Source organism: Heloderma suspectum, chromosome 10, assembly GCF_057233095.1.
Source record: "Heloderma suspectum isolate Gila_16-S chromosome 10, 16-S_ref, whole genome shotgun sequence".
NCBI lineage: Eukaryota > Metazoa > Chordata > Lepidosauria > Squamata > Helodermatidae > Heloderma > Heloderma suspectum.
Genome location: NC_139467.1, coordinates 29108835 through 29130598, shown reverse-complemented (window position 1 = coordinate 29130598; position 21764 = coordinate 29108835). Strand labels below are relative to the sequence as shown.

General features: G+C 46.3%; 1 protein-coding gene across 1 annotated transcript in view; it reads right to left on the bottom strand.

Moving 5' to 3' along the window:
• The window catches only part of ASAP3 (ArfGAP with SH3 domain, ankyrin repeat and PH domain 3), a 127378-nt gene that overhangs the window by 81817 nt on the left and 23797 nt on the right, over positions 1-21764 (bottom strand). Inside the window, exon 2 of the mRNA XM_084815717.1 lies at positions 2404-2476. Within this exon, the coding sequence (XP_084671843.1) occupies positions 2404-2476 (73 nt within the window). The remainder of the gene's footprint in view (positions 1-2403; positions 2477-21764) is intronic.

Here is a 21764-nt window from a genome sequence, read left to right as displayed (position 1 = left end):
GCAAATCATTAGTTATTTAATCTGTTGTAGCATTTTTACTGCTGGGGATGGGGGAGAGGTGGTAGTGGGATTTTCCACCTCATGTGCCAGAATAACTTGCTTGGCTTTGGATATGATGCACCTTGATGTGGGTGCGTGAGGACCAAAGCTGTTCTGCCACAGGCAACAAAATACTTTGGGCCACCCTGGGCTGAATCAGACCAAAGGCCTATCTACTTCAGTTTTCCATTTCCTGTAGTGGCCCTCTAGACACCTGGGTAGGGTGGCCACTTCTGAATCACCAGCAAAAGAGGACATGCATTTGGGGAAGTGTGGATTTGGTTAAATCTGTTCTGCCTGTGTTTTGCAGATTATCAGGCATTTTATTGTCCACTCATTAATGGAATCAGATTGTTACCACCAGAATTTTGTTCTACTTGCAATATTTTGCATTAGCACTAATTCACATGAGCACAAGTGTGCATTAGTGCTAATGTGCTAATGCACAAATGTGCTAATGCAAATTAATTAACGTGCATTAGTACATTTGCGCATTAGCCCGGATGTACACTTGTGTGTAAATTAATATTCATTAGCACTTATGTGCATTAACGCAAGTCCCCCAACTGAAAAAGCGGTCTGCACGTCCGCAGACTTGGAAAAAGCCAGTCCACAGGTCGGGTTCATAGGAATCCAAATTCATTTGAATCCATTGCGGATTTCTCCAAGATCCCTACATGAATCACTAAAAAGGGGGCAAAAAAAGATAGTAATTTGCAGGAACTTTCCATATGCTAATGTATATGTACAGATGGAAATTTAGAAATAATTATTATAATTTAAATAGAAAATGCAATACATCTCACCATAGCGGAGAAGATTGTACACAAGTGTCCTGTGTGCCTGCCTGCTCAGTCTGCTATTGATGGTGGACAACAATTTTCAAAGTTCTTCGTTTTTAAACAGAATTGGACAGGACAGGACAGTCCTTCAAATAGAGAACTGTCCTCTGTAAAAGAGGACACGTGGCCACCATGTCAACTCTAGCATGAAACATATAGACAACGATACTGGTGGATCACTGGGCAATTCTTGGTGTACCACCTAGTTCTAAATGGCTGTGGGGTTCTTACACAGAGCTCTGGGCTAAGTGGACCTTGATCTGATCCAGTAACACACTCCTGATGCTCTTAAGTAAGAATAGCAAATACGGATTAGTTACGCTTTAACTAAAAAAGGGATCCCGAGTAAGGCCTCTTGCTTTGCAATTTATTCATTTTTAGAGTGGATCACGCCAGACTAACGTCAGCTAAAGCCTACACTGAGGCTAATGATCTCCTGCTGCCTACAAGGAACCCCCAATGTGACATCATGGAACATCCAAACATTTGTAACTGTTGAGGAGGAAATGGCTGTCAGGGAATGTTTACAAACAGTACAGCTTCTGTAGGGGGAAACAAAAGGTCAATTGCAGAGACAGGAAGGGTGAAAGAATGTAGAGAGTTTGAGTACTGGAGGGTCTATTAGCTATAAGTGAAAAGGAGGGATCAGAGATTGTGAGCAAGAAAACTAAGGGGCAGGCAAGGGGAGGGTTGAATTTGCTTTGGCTGAAGATCTCGTGCAAAATATCTATTTAATTCCAGTGCTGGGTAGCAAATCTGGGCCAGAGTTCATCTATCCACCCTGAGACAGTCATTTTGCAAGTCGTCATACTTTGTAGGCAACAGACTGAGAAACTGATAATCTGCGGCAGATCTAGGGCAGGGTTAATGCCAAGCAAGTTTCTCCAAAGCTGAGGGCTGTAGAACACATTAATTATAGGGTGGCCAGGTGTCCTCCTTTACAGAGGACAGTCCTCTATTTGACAAACTGTCAGAGAACAGTCCTCTGTTTGAAGGCATGTTCTGTTTCAAGGGCTGCTCGGTCCAAGTCTGGTTCAAAGCTGAAGAACCATCAGAAGGGAGAGCAGCAGGGACCTGGCAGTTGCTTAGTACTTAGCACCTGGACGGGCAGGTACATCAACCTTCCTTGGTATGGTGAGATGTATTATATTTCTAATTCAATTCATTCCTATTTCTAACTAAGCACATGCAAACGTCCTGCAAATTGGTGGGTTCTTTTTTTGGTGATGCATAAGCGGCCACCCTAAACACATCCTTTTCATGCACAAAGGTCCCAGGTTCCATCCCCAGCATTGCCTGGTAGGGCTGGGATTGGGGGGGAAAGACTCCTGTCTGAAACCCCAGACAGCCTCCGACAGTCACTGTAGACTCTACAAGGCAGTTTCCTAAGCCCTGCGTACAGGGCTGGATTGCACATTGCACACAGCGACGCTAGCTGGCACCTGCCCCTTCATTCCCCGCAGGTCTTCCCTGTCCCACCTCCTGCCCTGCCCTGCCAAGCATGCAGAGAGCATTAACTTACTGAGCCCAGAAAGATGAATAGCTTTCACATATTTCTTGATCCGCTGGAGAATGGCTTGGTCTCCGTCCAGACTCTGCAAGGCAAAAATATATTTATAAACAAACACAAAGGTTCATCAGAGTCACTGGGTAGTGCCAAGGGCCGGGGAGGGAGAACAAGAGGGATTTGCCAGGCCACACAAAGTCCCTTTGAAGCTCCTGGCTTTCGCAGTTGTGCCAGGCAGCTGTGCCAGGATGCCTGAATCTGGAGTGGAGAGATCTCAGGGAGGGGAGAGAGAGAAATGCTTTGACTGCAAAGGGCAGAAAATGAGACATGGCACCAGGCCAGTTCTTCCCTTGATGCAGCAAGCCCAGGGCTCGGTGGCAGAGCACACACTTTGCATACAGAAGCACCCAGCCATTATCAAGTTCAGAAAAGGATCACCAGTGGCAGACAGTGAGGAAACCTCAGCTCAAGGCACCAACAAGCCACTGCTAATCAGAACCAGACTGGGCTAGAAAGACCAGGGATTTAGGGTGGCCATTTATGAATCAGTGGCTACTAGTCCTGATGGCTCTATGCTACCTCCAGTATCAGAGGCAGTGAATCTATGTACACCAGTTGCTGGGGAACATGAGCGGGAGGGTGCTGTTGCACTCGTGCCCCGCTTGTGGGTTTCCCATCGACAGCCGGTTGGCCAGTGTGTGAACAGAATGCTGGACTACATGGACCTTTGGTCTGAACCAGTATGACTCTTCTTATGTTCTCCACCTGTGACCCTGCCTGGAAAACCCCCGTCACTCAAATATTAGGCTTGAGGGCAAAGAGAATGACCTCCTAGAAGGCTGTTTCTCAAGTCAGGTGGCCACTTATGAATTACCAAAGAAGACCGTGGTTTGCATAAAATTAAAACTTGCTAATTTATATGTATCATGGAAATTTAGAACTAATTATTGAAATTTAAATAAAAATACAATACATTTCTCGATAGTGCGGAAGGCTGTGACCAGGTGTTCTGTGTGCCTGCCTGTTCAGTCTGCTGTCCAGATGCTAAGTCTTGATGGGCAACAGTTCTTAGGGTTCTTTTAAACCAGAATTGGACTGGATAACCTTTCAAATAGAGGACTGGCCTTTGTAAACGATGACACATGGCCGCCCTACAGCTCCCTGTAGCCAGTGCTCAAGTTATGGGAGGGGAATCTGAATGAAATCCACAAATCCTACCCCTGATGCCAGCCAGCCAGTTTTAACAAAATCATGTCTCCCAGTAATTTTCTAAAGGCACAATCCTATGCATGTTTAGCTGGAAAAAAAAGTCCTAGAACTCCTAGCATTCTCCAGCCAGCTATAGCTGGCTGGAGAATGCTGGGAGTTGCAGGACATTTTCCTGTCTAAACATGAATAGGATTGCAACCTAAACACAGGAGCTAAGGGGGCTGTCATACATGATCAGGGGGCTGCCCCCGGATAATCTGAGCACTGCCACAACCCCTCTTCCCAAATCTCCTTCTCCCAGCCAAGGTCCTCCTCCCCTCCAAACATTTCATCCCATTATTACAAATGCTATCCTTTGTTTGACCCTAAACAATGACTCTCCCGTCTTGGTGATTACACCCTTGGAGTATTTTCCAGCAGTGATGTTATGGCCAAGCTATAGTTAACTCTTTGCTGATCCGTCTGTTTCTGAAGCCTTTCTGATCGCTTGCTTAACAGCTAGGGGCAGGTGTGAAATTTATTTGGTTCACACTTCAATATGGATGTACCAGATTCACAGTTCTCAAAACTTAACATGAACTGGAATGCGGTTTGCTGCCAGAATCTATGTTTCTGATGCGTTGGCAAAAAATGTGTGAAAAAATGTGTACATCTAGTTGAATCCATTGAAGTGAATGGATTTCCAAAAAAACACTGTGCACAAAAGTGCAAACCAATGTTTGTACAGACTAAAATTGTGGGTGTATGTGTGTGTGTGTGTGTGGGGGGGGTTGCAATCCAATGGCAAATCAGGACAGAAATAACTTAGCATTGGAAAAATGAGAACCTGACTGAGATTGAGCTTGAAGGATTTGCCCACCCCGTGGGGCAATGTACTTCACTAAATGTTGCCTCACTAGTAAGGGGTCCACACAGCCTAATGAAGAAAACTGAAGCCTTGCTGTGGGCTGCTTTGCTTGCCTTTTTGTGACTCAAGTGGTTGGGTGTTAAGGTAGGCCTAGTGGCTATACCCATGGAATGGAGCCAGCGCTGCCTCCAGATTTTTAATTAATTAATTAATTAATTACATTTATACCCCAACTTTTTTCCCTCTTGCAAGGGACCCAAGGTGGCTTACATGATCCTCCTCCTCTCCATTTTATCTTCACAACCACTCTGTGAGGTAGGTTAGGCTGAGAGTCAATGACGGGGCCAAAGTCACCCAGTGAGCTTCATGGCTGAGTGGAGGCTAGAACCCAGATTTTCTGAGTTCCAGTCCAACACTCTAACCACTACACCACACCGGCTCTCTTCCAGCAAACCGTGTTTTGCCACAGCATCCATAATGATACACTGTGTTTTGCCCTTGTCCTGCAAACCAGGGTTGTAAACCAGGACAGGCGTGAACTATAGTTCTTTTGAGGCTTTTCAGGGCTCCTTGACAAGACACCGTCAATGGTCCCCCTTCCTCATTGAGTCTCTCTCCTCACCATCATTATCACCAGCTGCTATTACTTGTCCTCCTCTTTCCCATCATTGCCACTACTCGCTTGCTTGCTTGCTTGCTTGATAGGCAGAGAGGCACTGAGCATGTGCAGGCAGTAGCATCTCCTGCTCCATCACCATCTCCACCACTGTTGTCTGGGCCAGAGCAAGAGGCAGGTGAAGAAGCAGGTTGCAATGGTGAAGAGAAGCAGCAACTCCAGGGGGCTCTCGTCAGTGGGCCCCTGCTGGTGTGTGGGCCTCGGCTGCTGCCCAACTATACCTACCTTGATGCTGACCCTGGGTAGAGCAGAGCCTCTGGAGTAGGGGTGTACTACCCAAGTCCACCGGGGGGTCCGGGGGGGGGGGAAGCGATCAGTTCCTCCCCTCTGGAATCCTCCCCGGCTGGCATATTTGCATCCCTGTTCTCTCACGCGATTGGCTACATAAAGATTTGCATAGCCTATCACAGCAAAGAGGAGGGGAGCAAATGGCATCCGCTACGCCAGACGCCATTTGCGTCCATAGTCTGGCAGCAGATGGACCCGGACCCAGCAGCGGCAGGTAGGATCCGGCCAGCACAAACTTCACGGGGTGGCAGAGGTGAATGGTTCGTTCCACCACATACTCTGGCGGGGGGGGGGGGGACGGATTCTAAGAATCCGGCCTCATTGGAGTCTGTGGCAGAATTCTCTGCCATCCCTACTCTGGAGTACTTGATTCTATTTGGGGGGATTCTCATTTTGGGGGATTCTCATTTTATGGACCCCCTCCCATCCTGCCCAGAGCAAATCATAAAGTTTTTTGGCGCTCTGACCTTGGAGTCCCTGTCCACTGACTCACACCGAGCGCTTTAAGCCAGGAATTCTGATATTTCATTCTGATTGCATTAATGATGCTTTAATAGCCCTTCCCCTGCCAAAGGCTTGGGGTGGGTAACAGCTAAAATATGTTTGATGCTACAACCCCAGCTTTAATTCATACAGCTGTGTTGGAAGCAACTCTGTTAAGGCACTGCTGAATTTTTGGGTCAGGGCAGTCACTTGCAATCGCGTATCGTGACGCATTTGCAAAGCTTGTGCTGTTTGAGTTCTTTTAATGAATCGTGATGCAACTGTCGAGTACGTGCTGTTTACGTTTTCCATTTCTGTTGTTGCAATGATGATGTATTTTAATTGTAGTTGAATGCATATCACAATGTATTTTAATGTATTTACGTTTCCTTGCAAACGGCTTAGAGATACGTTAAAAACATGTTAAGCGGTATATAGATCTATTCAATAATTAATATAATCAAAAATCACTATAGATCTATTCAATTTAAAAACAAAAAACAAAAAAACACCTTTGTTAGCTAGGCGGCAGAGGAGTCTGTCTCTTGCTACCCTCTGGGTGTGGGTAATTCATTGCTGTTAAGGGCTCATCCCCTAAAAGCGGTAAAATTGAGAGTTCAGGTTGGTCTCTCTTCTTTTCCTTTGGCAAAGAAACAGGCCTGTTCTGGATTGTAGTCTGTGAGCCCTGAGGGTGTTTGAGTATAAAGGAGGGTCCCTGCGATGAACATGTCACATTTACTGAGGCAGTATTGCTTACATTAAGAGGCTGGCCTACTCCTGCTGTCTGGCTATGGCGGTGTTTCTTCCGTCTATTCACAACTGTTGTTTCTGCCCAATTCGCAGCTGTTGTATGTTTATTTTTTTTATTTATTACATTTCTATACCACCCAATAGCCAAAGCTCTCTGGGTGTTTCACAACTAAAACCACAAAATACATCATAAATTAACCCCCCCCCACACACACACACACACACAACCCTTCACATTAAAAAAAAGACTCATACATCTGAACTAGAGCTCTTCTCACTAACGTGCTGGTTTTCTGGATGTGTCGAGCTTTTTATGTGGGCGACCATTCAGTCATCTAACCCTCCGTCACTTCTGTGAAATGGTAGAGTCCAGAAATCACATAATCTGTTATTCGAGGAATCACAGAATTGAAAGGTACCTCAGAGATCATCTAGTCTCCCCCACATTCAATGCAGGCTCTGCACTGCAAGGTGCTGCTACAGCCTCCTGACAGATGGCCATCCAGCATCTGCTTCAATACATCCACTGATGGAGAGCACACCATCTCCCTATGTATAACAAATTGTTCCACATATAACAAATTGCAGTAATCAAGATGAGAGGTTACCAGAGCATGGATAACTGTAGCTAGGCTATCTCTGTCCAGATAAGGATGCAGCTGATACATCAGACTAAGCTGATCAAAGGTGCTCTGTGCCATCAACTCCACCTGTTCCTCTTGTGATAATGCTGGATCCAAGATCTATAAACCTTTAGTGGGTGCAACCCCCTCCAGAACATGTTGAACGTCACTTAGCCAGGCAGACAAACCACCCTCTGTCTTGTCTGGATTGAGTCTCAGTTTATTGGCCCTCATCCAGTCCATTACTGTGCCCAGGAACTGATTCAGAACAGCCACTGCCTCACCTGGATTTGATGAAAAGGAGAGATAGAACTGGGTGTCACCTGCATATTGATGTCACCTCATCCCACACCTCTGGATAACTTCCCCCGGTGGTTTCATGTAGATGTTGAACAGCATGGGGGACAGAACAGAGCCCTGTGAAACCCCATAGCATAGTTGCCAAGGCACAGAGCAATAAGCCCCCAGCACCACCTTCTGGAAACTGGCCATCCGGGTAGGAGTGGAACCACTGCAGTGCAGCACCTCCATCTCCCAGCCCAGACAACCTCTCTAGAAGGATACCATGGTTGATGGTATCAAAAGCCATGGAGAGATCCAAGAGAATCAACAGGGTTGCACTCCCCCTCTCCCTTTCTCGGCAAAGTTCGTCCTGCAGGGCAACCAAGGCAGTTTCCATTCCTAAACCAGGCCTGAAGTCTGATTGAAATGGGTCCAGAGAATCAGTTTCATTTAAGAGTGCCTGGAGTTGACCAGCAACCACCTGCTCAAGCACCTTCCTTGCCCAGGAAGGGGATGTTGGCCACCGGCCTACAGTTATTAACATCCTCGGGGTCCAGGTTAGGCTTTTTCAGGAGTAGCCTAATTACCACCTCCTTTAAAGAGGCCAGCACCACTCCCTCTCTCAAGGAGGAATTTACAACCTCCTGGACCCAACCGGATATCCCCTCCCTATTAGGTGTGATAAGCCATGAAAGGCAAGGGTAAAGCCCGCAGGTGGTCGACCAGACTTGCCCAAGCACCTTGTCCACATCCCCCAACTGAAACTCATCCAGTAAAACGGAACCCAGGCGGTGCTCTGGGCTGCTTAATGGAACTGCATTAATGGTGGTGTCCAATTCATGATCGATTTAAGCGACTGCACCTTTAAAATGCCATGCAAACTGGTTTTGATTGCCATGAATACCCCCTGTTCAGATATTTTAAATATGGGTAGAATTTAATGTGTGGAGGAGGGATCAGGATTATGCGCAGTGCTAGCTCTAGGTTTTGGAGAGCCCTTGGGCAAGGCACCCTCAATGTGCCCCCTCGGCTCAGTGAGCCCACCTTCTCATCACCACTGTCACCTGCTGCTCTCGCTCCTTACCCTCTGTCTCATCACTGCTACCCCTTGCTTCCCTGACAGGCAGACAACCAATGAGCAAGCAGGCCGTGGCATCTCCTGCTGGTCCTCCTTCTCACTACCACCGTTGCCTGGGCCAGAGTGAAAGGCAGGTGAGCAAGCAGGATGGAATGGAGAAGAGGAGGAGCAACTCCAGGGGGCTCTTGGCAGTGGGCCCCTGCTGGGGTGTGGGCCCTCAGCAAGTGCCCAACCATGCCTACTCTTAATACCAACCCTGCTTGTGCCCACTTTACCACCAGAACATACTGATTGTGCCCTTCGTGCACAGAACTACATGCATACAAACTGCATAGGAGTAACCATTCTGTGTACAATCTGATGCCTTGATCATCTGGCTGGCCTCTGTTGGGAAAGGGATGCTAGGCTGGTTAGATCTTTGGGCCTGACCCAGGAGGTCTGGTGTTAAGTTCCTCACCCCATTCCACTTTGCTAAGAAGAGCTCCAAACACTTAGCTTTGTTCCGGGTTGCCTGCAGCCTTCCGGTAGTCCCTTTTTACAAGTAGGGATGTACGAATTGTGAAAAATCCATTCTGTCTTGTGTTTCACAGATTGTCAGACACCTTTCATGCCATCGTTTGCCCATTAATGGAATTGGATTCCCCCCCCAAAATTGTGCAAATTTGCACTTGCATAAATTCCACATGTGCGGAAATGTGCAAATTCTCACAAAATGCACAAATCCCCCCAAATGCAAATTTTCACACTTTAGCCTATGGGGGAAAGGTGCATTTTTGGCTGGGTTTTTAATGTTTGCATATTTTTTAACAACAAAATTTGCGCAAAATTCCCAAAGGTTAGAAAACTGGTCTGCAAGTGTGTGGAATCTGCCTGACAGGGGAAAAACCAGTCCGCTGCAGAATCCACAGGTCGGATTCATAAAAGTCCAAACTTATTTGGTTCTGCTGCGGATTTCTCCAACATCCCTATTTACAAGGGGCTGTTGCGCAAGGCTTATTTCCAGTTCACTAAACTATGGGTTATTGGACTGAGGTCGTGACATCTCGGCTCAGTTACTGAGTGCTTATGAATTATGAAATAGACTTATGTGCCAGGTATGCACATTAAAATGCTTTGCTTTAGAAAAATAAAAATAAAAATAAATGCCAGGCTGGCTTCGTTATAGATTCTTTAGGAGGCCTATAAAACAATCACCAGAATCAATGCTCTTAAAGCCTGCTACCATTTTTGTTTTGTGGCTATGGAATCTTGAATTGACCCTAGAGCTGGTCTTTAAACTCCACACCATAATTTTGTACACCTCTATCACATCTCCCTTTCCCCCCGTTTTCCCAAGCTAAACAATCCCAGCTATTGTAAACTTCCTTCAAAAGGGAGATGCTCCAGCCCCTTGATCATTTTAGTTGCCCTTTTCTGCACCAAGTCTTTCCCCATCACCTGCACTATGCAATGACGCAGCTAGGCAATTCTAGACCCTGGACTTAATGACTGTATGGATCCCACCCTCCTTTAGATAGCCAAATTGCGTTATTTCAGTTGTGAACCACACAGCTAACATTTCTCTTTGCCCCAGCCACCATTTCATGTTTTACAACTGCTTCTACATTCCTATATTGGAGCAATAGACAAAAGACAGTTTGCCAAGATTTGTTTACAAGGAGAACTCTGAGCATGTGCAGTTTCCCATTTTAAACTCACTTCACCACAGCAGCAGCATGACTACAGAAACACAATGCAGTTTGCTTCTGCTGCCCTCATCATGTGCTGGTCTCCGGGTGGTCATCGTGGGGAGGGGGGGGCTGGGCTTCAGGGCCCGGGATTTTAACCTCATTATCCAGCCCTCACTGTACTACTGGCTACCTGATCCTTTTCAAACTGGAGATACCCAGAATCGAACCCGGGACCATTTGCACGCAAAGGTCAGGGAGATGCTTTCACTTGCCCCAAGGCTGCCTGAGACAGCCTCCAGTTTCTCCTGGCAAGCAGCATTAACTTCGGGTGCCAAGGGTTCGTTCGCCTGGGCGAGGAGGCAAGGCTCTGTATCAGCACAGGCAGAACGTCGGCATGCCTGAACCTGTTGGAGGCGCTGCAGGAGGAACTATGCAGATGTCTGTCCCAGGGTGATCAGATGCAAGACGGAGGCAGAGCATTCATGGGTTACTGCATTCGGCAGCATAAAATCAAGGGCTGCAATGGGAATCGGGGAAAGAGGAGGCGACGGCAACTCCATGTATGTTTTGGCCAATTAGGGAGAGTCCTGCCCTCAATCACCTCTGGCTTCCAGAGACACTGAACAGTTTGCAAACCTTTCCCAACACTGCACAGATGTGTGTGTGGGGGGGGGAATAGGGAGACACCTGCAGTGCCCTTATTCTCAAGCCAAGCCCCACTCCCCCATTAACTGTGGGGAATATTGTAGCCTCATCTGCAAGCTACTAGCAGGGGGCAGTGTTGCAGTTACTTAGTTCATGGGAATTTTGACTAGAGCTAGCCTTAGGGTCTCTATAGCCTACAGTGCAGTTTCCTGCAGTTTCTTCCTTTTTCTCCTCCCTTCTCTCTCTGACCTCCTTCATTGGAGGCACATGTGTTTGCTCTCTCACTCCTGCTGGTGTAATGGAGCACAAGACAGACAGAACAAACTCTTTTAAAAGGCTACACTGTACCTGCATTGCATATGCAAGAATATTTGTGAATAAAACTGTTCTCTTTTCTTTCCTAAAGAAAGGTACGGTCTCCTTTTTATCATTCTAAGATAGGCTGCTTGCATGTGGGACCGGTAAACACGCATTCTGTTTTAAGTGTTTTCCCCCTCTGCTAATTGCTTTTCTAACAGAAGGCATCACTACTAAATAATCCCATCATTAACTAATGATGAAAACTGCCTGCTGTATTCACTCCCTCAGCAGGAACTTCTCCTGTAAAGTTTCAAAAGCCACAAGATTTAGATTTAAAGAGAGACATGTGTGTGTGGGGAGAACCATAATTGTCTACCAATCCATCATCATCAATGGTTCAAAATAGGGCTTGCCCAAGACATTTATTTATTATTTAATAATTAAATTATTATTATATTAAATTATTAAATATAATAATAATAATAATAATAATAATAATAATACATTTTGCTGCCTGAGATGCAGAACAAGATGGTTCCATCTCCCATCCCATGTACAAAAAGCCAACTGGCAATCTAGTTGGACTAGCAGATGAATCTGTCTTTGACCCAGATGGGACAGTGTCTTCCACTGCGCCCAAAGGCAGCGGGCTGCAGAGGCTGCATGGTGCACAGCTATTTCTTCCAACACCTTGCTGCCACCTCCTAGCATCTGCTGCCTGAGGTGACTGCTTCACTCTGCCTAATGGTAGGGCCGGCCCCGCTTCAAAAGGAGCCTGAGCAGCATGTGAAGTGGCATTTACGGAGTGTATTCCTCAACCTTTCAGACACAGGCTTATATTTTATTTTAGATCCCCTCCTTCTCAGCACCGAGCTAAGCAGGAGTTAAGCCAGGCAGCTGTGTAAACCCCACTGGACTTATCCAGCTGCAGTTCAGCATCTCAGGCACGCACCCCTCCTCTAGAACAATCAGCTCAGCCAGAGATTCCGAGATGCAAAATAAAAAGGAGAAAATTAGATGCTGTCCAGAAAGAGAGTGTTCCAATAGAGAGAGGAGACAGTTCTGCCTCTGCAGCTGGTGGAGACCTTACAGAGCCCCCATCTGTGACTGCATTAGGCCCTGCAGAGCCCCTCTGTCAAGCATCTCAGTTACACTTGGCACTCCAAAGCCAGCCTTGAACTCCTTCCAAATGCACCCCGCGAGCCAGAGAGAATCTGCGCCGGCTGTCAAGAAGAGGGCTTCTTTGGACATCTCCTTTTCTATTGCACGCTCAGCGTTCGTAAGTCAATGAGACCCATTCTCCACCTTCCGGGGCTCAGGAAAGTAGGAACTGGCTGGTACGGCACGAATGCAGCCAACTGGCAAGGCATCCCAGCGCAAGAAGGACGGCAGTGACATCTAAAATTAGGAGGGGTGCAGTTAAAAAAAGGAGAGGTCCTTGGAGTAGAAGGCAGAGACTGGCACACATCTCAGCGGGTGGGAGGCTTCAGCAGCTGCTGTGCCAAAAAGGGCAAAGGATCCATCAGCGGACACAAGGTCAGCGCAGGATTACAGGGTGTGCCCCGCACCAGCTCCTTTCCAAAGCAGTTGCACTACAAGAATCCAGGAGTTGCTTGTGCCCAGGGAGGGTCTGTGGCTCAGTGGTAGAGCACCTGCTTTGCTTGTAGAAGGTCCCAGGTTCGATCCCCAGCATCTCTAGGTAGGGCTAGGAAAGAATCCTGCCTGAAACCCTGGAAAGACTCTGCCAGTCAGTGTGTAGACATTACTGATCTACATGGACCAACGGTCTGACTCGGTATAAGGCAGCTGCCTATATTCCTGTACGAACCATCCTTGTTGCTTTTCAATGCACAGCAATTCAATATGAGAAGCGACCAAGGAGAGAGTGCTTTTGAGCATATTCACAATGTTCCCTCACTTTCCCAATCATCACAGCCTCCCCAATGAGAATAATGGGCTCAAGTCACAGGAAGCCAGATTCCGGCTGTAAGAGCAATACGACAATGGAACCAATGACCTCGGGAGGTGGTGGGCTCTCCCACACTGGAGGCCTTCAAGACGAGGCTGGACAGCCATCTGTCAGGGATGCTCTGACTTGGATTCCTGCATTGAGCAGGGGGTTGGACTCGATGGCCTTGTAGGCCCCTTCCAACCCTACTATTCTATGATTCTATGATTCTAATGCATCTGAGATTGCCAATACAGTCCTGAAACTTGGCAGTTAAGCACTGGCTAACGCACAGGCCAAAATAAACTACACGGCATCCCGTCATTCACCTGAAGAGTGCAAAACCACATTGGTTTGAGGCTACTTAACTAAATTCATAGCCAAGCAGGAATTCGAACCCAGAACTCTCCATGGGGCACCACACACTAGCTTTGCCCATGCAACGTATTGGTGGTTATGAATGCTTGGGAAGGGGAAGAGAGGGGAGTGGGATCAGGTCTGCTGGTCCTGCTCCAAGCTCAGCAGATTCGGGAGAAGATCCAAGCAGAACCATTATGTACACACAAATGTAGGCAGGATCGAGGAATCATGTCTTTTGGTTCCTGACCGTGTTGACAGAACCTACGCCAGCCTTCCCTAACCAGGTGGCCTCCAGAGGGGTTGGACTACAACCCCCCATCATCCCCAACCAACACTGCTCCTGCCTGTGCTGGTTGGGGTGATGGGAGTTGTAATCTGACCCATTCTGAAGGGTGTTCAGGTGATGGGGAAGATGGACCTGACTGGTTCAGTCCTTCCATGAAATAGACAAAGATTCAGGGCTGGGCTGGATGACACAATTTATTTTGCCAGACATTCAGATCCACCCATTTCGCCATACATTCAGATCCACCCATGTGCTACTCAAACGGGACTTCTGTCTGCTCATGATAAACTTAATCCATTTATGATGATGAAGATGAAGATGATGAAGAATTTCATATATATACCACCCAATAGCCAAAGCTCTCTGGGCGGTTCACAAAAAATGCACATCATAATACAAGGTAATAAAAACATAATATAAAATCTCTAACATACAAAATTTAAAACAATTTAAACAGCTAAAAGATTTACAATAAGATACTGAACCTAATAGAATGAATTGACATAAATCCCCTTTCATATGCCATCAAATGCCTGGGAGTCTCTAGAAGACAGTCTTAACTTGGCACCAAAAAGATGACAGTGTTGGTGCCAGGCAGACCTCAGTGGGGAGAGCACAATTGGGGGGCCACCGCTGAGAAGACCCTCCCCTTGTTGCCACCTTCCGAGCCTCCCATGTGTCTATTTTTCGTCCTCTGCAACCCTGTGGAGGTATGTACAGCTAACAGATTGCAGCAACTAGTTCACAGTTACCCAGGGGAAATTCTACCGCACCCGCTCCTAAAGTAGGAACAATCATACCCCCTCAATTCTGGGATTAGAGCCTACAGTGTGCACTTCTCCATTTACTGGCCAATGCACAATGGATGCATTATCTGAGCAAGCCACAAGCAAAGGATTAAGCAACCACCAAAGTCTCTCTTTCCAACAAGGCAACAATGGAATCCTGGGAAACACACAGCAGATAGAGCTAGGGTGGCCATGTGTCCTACTTTACAGAGGCCATTCCTCCATTTGAAGTGCTGTCTGGCCCAAGTCCAGTTCAGAGATAAAGCACAGGAAGAAGGAAGAGCAGAAGCCCTGAAATTGCCTATCAACAGTTAGTACTTCAATATCGGACTGAGCAGACAGAGACGCATGTGCCCTTGGCACAGTTCTTTCCACTCTAGTGAGAGGTATAACGTTTCTGTTTAAATTACAGTCACTCTTTCCAAATTTGTGACTCTAGATATAAATTAGCATATGCACATTTTATGCAAATCCATCTCCCTCTTCAATTCTCTCACTTGGCAATACATATGCAGCCACCCTAAGTAGAGTTTGCTAAAAATTTATTGTTAGCAGCCCAGAGAACATCAGTAACTGGGCAATACTGAAATAATGTTAGGAATTCAGCCTATATAGACAGTCCAAGTTACCATTGTTGTTCAGTCGTTGAGAGCCAGTGTGGTGTAGTGGCAAGAGTGTTGGACTAGGAGCTGGGAGATCCGGGTTCTAGTCCCCACTCGGCCATGGAAGCTCACTGGGTGACTTTGGGCCAGTCACACACTCTCAGCCCAACCCACCTCACAGGGTTGTTGTTGTGAGGATAAAATGGAGAGGAGGAGGATAATGTAAGCTGCCTTGGGTTCCTTGCAAGAGGAAAAAAGGCGGGGTAAAAATGCAATAAATAATAATAATAATAATAATAATAATAATAATAATAATAATAAAGACTCTTCGTGACCCCGTGGACCATAGCATGCCAGGCCTTCCTGTCCTCCGCTCTCTCCCAGAGTGTGCTCAAGTCCATATTCACTGCATCGGTGATGCTATCTAGCCACCTCATCCTCTGCCGTCCCCGTCTCCTTTTGCCTTCTATCTTTCCCAGCATCAGGGTCTTTTCCAGTGACTTCTCTCTTTGCATTAGGTGGCCAAAATATTTGAGCTTCAGCTTCAGTATCTGTCCTTCCAATGAGCAGTCAGGGTTGATTTCCTTTAGGATGGACTGATTTGACCTCCTTGCAGTCCAGGGGGACTCGTAAGAGTCTTCTCCAGCACCACAGTTCGAAAGCATCAATTCTTCGGCGCTCAGCCTTCCTTACAGTCCAGCTCTCACAGCCATACATTACTACTGGGAAAACCACAGCTTTGATTATACGGACCTTTGTTGGCAAGGTGATGTCTCTGCTCCTTACTATGCTGTCTAGGTTTGCCATAGCTTTCCTCCCAAGGAGCAAGTGTCTTTTAATTTCATGGCTACAGTCACCGTCTGCGGTGATCTTGAAGCCCAAGAAAATTAGGGCTTATTTGCCAGCTAAGAGCTCTTTCACTACCTTGCTGCATTTGGAGCTTTAAAGTGCAACCCTACACATATCTACTGGGAAGTCACAAGGGTGGCCATGTATCATCTTTTACAGAGGACTGTCCTCTATTTGGATAGTGGTCCTGTATCTGAAGGCATCCTCTATTTGAAGGGTTGTCCTGTCCAATTCTGGTTTAAAGATGAAAAAAAAAACACACCATAAGAACAGTTGCCCATCCACAGTTAGCACCTGGACAGAGGACTGAAGAGGAAGGTACACAAGTCACCTGGTCCCAACCATCCACACTATGGTGAGATGTACTGTATTTGTTTATTTCTTAATAATTATTTCCACATTTAACAATGGGAGTTACTTTCAGGTAAGCATGTACAGGATTGCAGCTTAAGGCCCTTTTCAAAAGGCATGAATGAAACCAAGCAGGTCAGACACTTCCCACGGAGCCAGAGAGACATGAATCACTTCTTAAAACCCAAGTGGTTTAATTATTGAAGGAAAACTTTCTCTTTTTTTGAGGGGGGGAAAAATAAAAGTATTGAAGTCCAAGAACTCTAGATACCCAGCAAAATTCAGGTCTGTCAGATGGTAAAATGATGACCAGGTCACTTCACTTCTTCCCCCCGACCCTCCCCAACACACATAGCAATAATTCAAAAGTTTGCAGTAGATGGTACATTACCCCAGGCAAGGCTGATTCACCTAATACAGCCAAACTATAGCCCATGTTGTCAGAAGAGGTGTGGTCAAATTGGTTCATACTTTCATTTTTGGTGGGAGTGTTCAGGTTTTCGAACAAGGTTGTTGATGACTATCAGGAATCTCTCCACACATTAGAACATTGGTAACTCCCACAGCTGGGCTTCATCAGCATTTTGAACCTAATGAGCCTGGATTCCTGCATAAAGATCTTCTTAAGCAATTATAATTGCATACAGCAGCAGACTCCTGTCTAGCATTTAACCGGAAGTCTCCAAAGCAACCAAATAACCATGGGATGATAAAGCTTGGGAGACCCTGATTATGTATAAACTTACCCAGCAGATACAATATTCTATAATTTTTTTAAACTTCCCCACCACCACCACCAGATTCAACACCCTAAGGGCACAGTACAATGAGCAAAGGCAAAGTTCGAAGAAACGTGTATGTATGGAAAACATTTTCAATTATTTCACAAGTCCCAGTCTGATCTCTACCATGGCTGGTGTAAACAGTAGACATGGCTGTGTACCTTCTAAGTAGGGATGTATGGATCGTGTAAAATCCATTCCATCTGTTTTTCACAGGTTGTTGGATGCCTTTCGTTCTGTCGTCCGTCTGTCGACGGAATTGGATTTTTTTTGTTTCCGAAATTGCACAAATTTGCACATGCAAAAATGCACAAATTCCCACAACATACATGAATCCCCCCCCCCCCCCAAATGCGCATTTTCATACTTTAGCCTATGGGGGAAATGTACATCTTCAGACAGGATTTTTTTTTATTTTTGTGTATTTTTCGATAACAAAATTGGCACAAAATTCCCGAAGGTTAGAAAGACGGTCCGCAAGTCCGTGGAATCTGCCCAACAGAGGAAAAGCCTGTCTGCTGCAGAACCCATAGGTCAGTTTCCTAAAAATTCAAACTCCTTTGGTTCCATTATGGATTTCTCCAACATCCATACTGCTGAGGGCCCACACCCCAGCATAGGCCCCCGACAAGAGCCCCCGGAATTGTTCCTCCTCTTCACCACTGCAACCTGCTTGCTCACCTGCCTCTCGTTCTGCCCCAGACAATGATGGTGGTGAGAAGGAAGATCAATAGACGCCCCTGCCTACTTGCTCACAGGTTTCCTTCCTGCCAAGCAACAAGTGGTAGCAATGATGAGAAAGAGGAGCAGCAGTACTAGCCGCTGGTGACAATGGGGGTGAGAAGGCAGACTCACTGAGGGGGGAAGCCCATGGAAGATGTTTTACCCAAGGGCCCTCAAAACCTGAAGCCGGCAGCAGTATAAGAACTTCACTGCTGAACTTAACTGAAACTCAGTCCAGACAAGACGGAGGTACTGTTAGTGGGTGGTTTGTTTGCCCAGCTAGGCGATATTCAACCTGTTCTGGAGGGGTTGTGCACCCCCTAAAGGATCAGGTTCATAGTCTGGGGGGTGCTCTTGGACCCAGAACTGTCACTTGAGGCACAGGTGAACTCAGTGGCACAGAACACTTTTCATCAGCTTAGGCTGGTATACCAACTACGCCCTTATCTGGGAAGAGATAGCCTAGCTGCAGTTATCCATGCTCTGATAACTTCTCGTCTGGATTACCGCAGTGCGTTATACTTGGGGCTGCCTTTGAAAATGGTCCAGAAACTTTAGCTAGTCCAAAATACGGCAGCAAGATTGTTAACAGGGACTGGCCAACGAACTCATATTACGCTCATATTATTCCAGCTGCACTGACAGCCAGTCTATTTCCAGGCCCGCTTCAAAGTGCTGGTATTAACACTCAAAGCCCTGAACGGTTTGTGGCCCGGTTATCTGAAGGATCGCCTCCTCCCTTATGTGCTTGCCTGGACCTTAAGATCATCTTCAGCAGTCCTTCTCCATGAGCCCCTGTCAAAGGAAGTGAGGTGAGTGGCTACTAGGAAGAGGGCCTTTTCTGCTGTGGCACCCCAGCTGAAGAATGAGCTCCCTAATGAGGTTCACCTGGCACCTACCTTGTATTCCTTCTGGCTCCAGGTGAAGACTTTTTTATTTTCCCACGCATTTTAGCGCTTTAGCTTTCTAGACTTTTCGCTTTGCTGTTTTAAATCTGTATTTTAAATCTCTGCACTGCTGCTGGTTTTATTCTGGTTGTATTGTTATATTGTCCCCTTCATGGATCACTGCCTTGTTGTGGTGAAGGGGCTTGCGTAACTCAGTGAAGCCATAAGCTATGCCATGCAGGGCCACCCAAGACAGACAGGTCATGGCAGAGAGTTCTGACAAAATGTGGTCCACTGGAGAAGGAAATGACAACCCACTCCAGTATTCTTGCCAAGAAAACCCCATGGAACGTATCACAAGGCTAAAAGAGATGACACCGGAAGATGAGCCCCTCAGGTCGGAAGGTGTCCAATATACTACTGGGGAAGAGCAGAGGGAATTTCCAAGTAGCGCCAGAAAGAGTGAAGTGGCTGGGCCAAAGCTGAAAGGACACTCAGCTGTGGATGTGTCTGGTGGTGAAAAGAAAGTCCGATGCTGTAAAGAACAATATTGTTTAGGAACCTGGAATGTAAGATCAACGAATCAAGGTAAGCTGGAGGTGGTCAAACATGAGATGGCAAGATTGAACATCGACATCTTGGGAATCAGCGAACTAAAATGGACAGACATGGGCGAATTTAATTCAGGTGACCATTATATCCACTACTGCGGGCAAGAATCCCTTAGAAGAAATGGAGTAGCACTCATAGTCAACAAAAGGGTGGGAAAAGCAGTTGTTGTTGTTGTTGTTGTTGTTCAGTCATTCAGTTGTGTCCGACTCTTCGTGACCCCATGGACCATAGCATGCCAGGCCTTCCTGTCCTCCGCTCTCTCCCGGAGTGTGCTCAAGTTCATATTCATTGCATCGGTGATGCTATCTAGCCATCTCATCCTCTGCCGTCCCCTTCTCCTTTTGCCTTCAATCTTTCCCAGCATCAGGGTCTTTTCCAGAGAGTTTTCTCTTCGCATTAGGTGGCCAAAATATTTGAGCTTCAGCTTCAGTATCTGACCTTCCAATGAGCAGTCAAGGTTGATTTCCTTTAGGATGGACTGATTTGACCTCCTTGCAGTCCAGGGGACTCGTAAGAGTCTTCTCCAGCACCACAGTTTGAAAGCATCAATTCTTCGGCGCTCAGCCTTCCTTATAGTCCAGGTCTCACAGCCATACGTTAGTACTGGGAAAGCCATAGCTTTGATTAGATGGACCTTTGTCGGCAAGGTGATGTCTCTGCTTCTTACTATGCTGTCTAGGTTTGCCATAGCTTTCCTCCCAAGGAGCAAGCATCTTTTAATTTCATGGCTACAGTCACCGTCTGCGGTGATCTTGGAGCCCAAGAAAATAAAATTTGTCACTGCTTCCATTTCTTCCCCTTCTATATGCCAGGAAGTGATGGGGCCAGATGCCATGATTTTAGTTTTTAATGTTGAGTTTCAAACCAGCTTTTGCACTCTCCACTCTCACCCTCAACAAGAGGCTCTTGAGATCCTCTTCGCTTTCTGCCATTAGGGTGGTATCGTCTGCATATCTGAGGTTGTTGATAACTCTCCCAGCAATCTTAATTCCGACCTGTGATTCATCCAACCCGGCGTTTCTCATGATGTACTCTGCATATAAGTTAAATAAGCAGGGCGACAATATGCAGCCTTGTCGCACTCCTTTCCCAATTTTGAACCAATCGGTTGTTCCATGTCTGGTTCTTACTGTTGCTTCTTGTACAGGAAACCTCGTACAGGTTTCTCAGGAGACAGGTATGGTGGTCTGGTACTCCCATCTCTTTAAGAATTTGCCACAGTTTGTTGTGATCCACACAATCAAAGGCTTTAGCATAGTCAATGAAGCAGAAATAGACGTTTTTCTGGAATTCACTTGCTTTCTCCTTGATCCAGCGAATGTTGGCGATTTGATCTCTAGTTCCTCTGCCTCTTTGAAACCCTGCTTGTACTTCCGGTAGTTCTCGGTTCACATACTGCTGAAGCAAGGCAAACCATTCAACATCACAGTAATTCAAGTCTATGCCCCAACCACTGAGGCCGAAGAAGCTGAGGTTGATCGGTTCTATGAAGACCTACAACACCTTCTAGAACTAACACCAAAAAAATATGTCCTTTTCATCATAGGGGATTGGAATGCTAAAGTAGGAAGTCAAGAAATCACCAGGATAACAGGCAAGCATGGCCTTGGTGCACAAAATGAAGAAGGACAAAGGCTAATAGAGTTCTGCCAAGAGAACATGCTGATCATAGGAAATACTCTTTTCCAACAGCACAAGAGGCGACTCTACACATGGACATCACCAGATAGTCAATATGGAAATCAGATTGATTATGTCCTTTGCAGCCAAAGATGGAGAAGCTCTATACAGTCAGTAAAAACAAGACCTGGAGCTGACTGTGGCTCAGATCATGAGCTTCTTATCGCAAAATTTCGGCTTAAAATGAAGAACGTAGGGAAAACCACTAAACCATTCAGGTATGACCTAAATCATATATCTTATGAATATACAGTGGAGGTGACAAATAGATTTAAGGGATTAGACCTGATAGACAGAGTGCCTGAGGAACTATGGACAGAGGTCCGTAACACTGTTCAGGAGGCAGCAACTCAATCCATCCCAAAGAAAAAGAAATGCAAGAAAGCCAAGTGGCTGTCTGATGAGGCTTTACAAGTAGCTGTGGAAAGAAGGGAAGCGAAAAGGAAGGGAGAAAGGGGAAGATATATCCAACTGAATGCAGAGTTCCAGAGAATAGCAAGGAGAGACAAGAAGGCCTTCTTAAATGAACAATGCAAAGAAATGGAGGAAAACAATAGAATGGGAAAGACTAAAGATCTCTTCAAGAAAATCGGAGATCTCAAGGGAATGTTTTGTGCAAAGACAGGCATGATCAAGGACAAAGAAGGCAGGGACCTA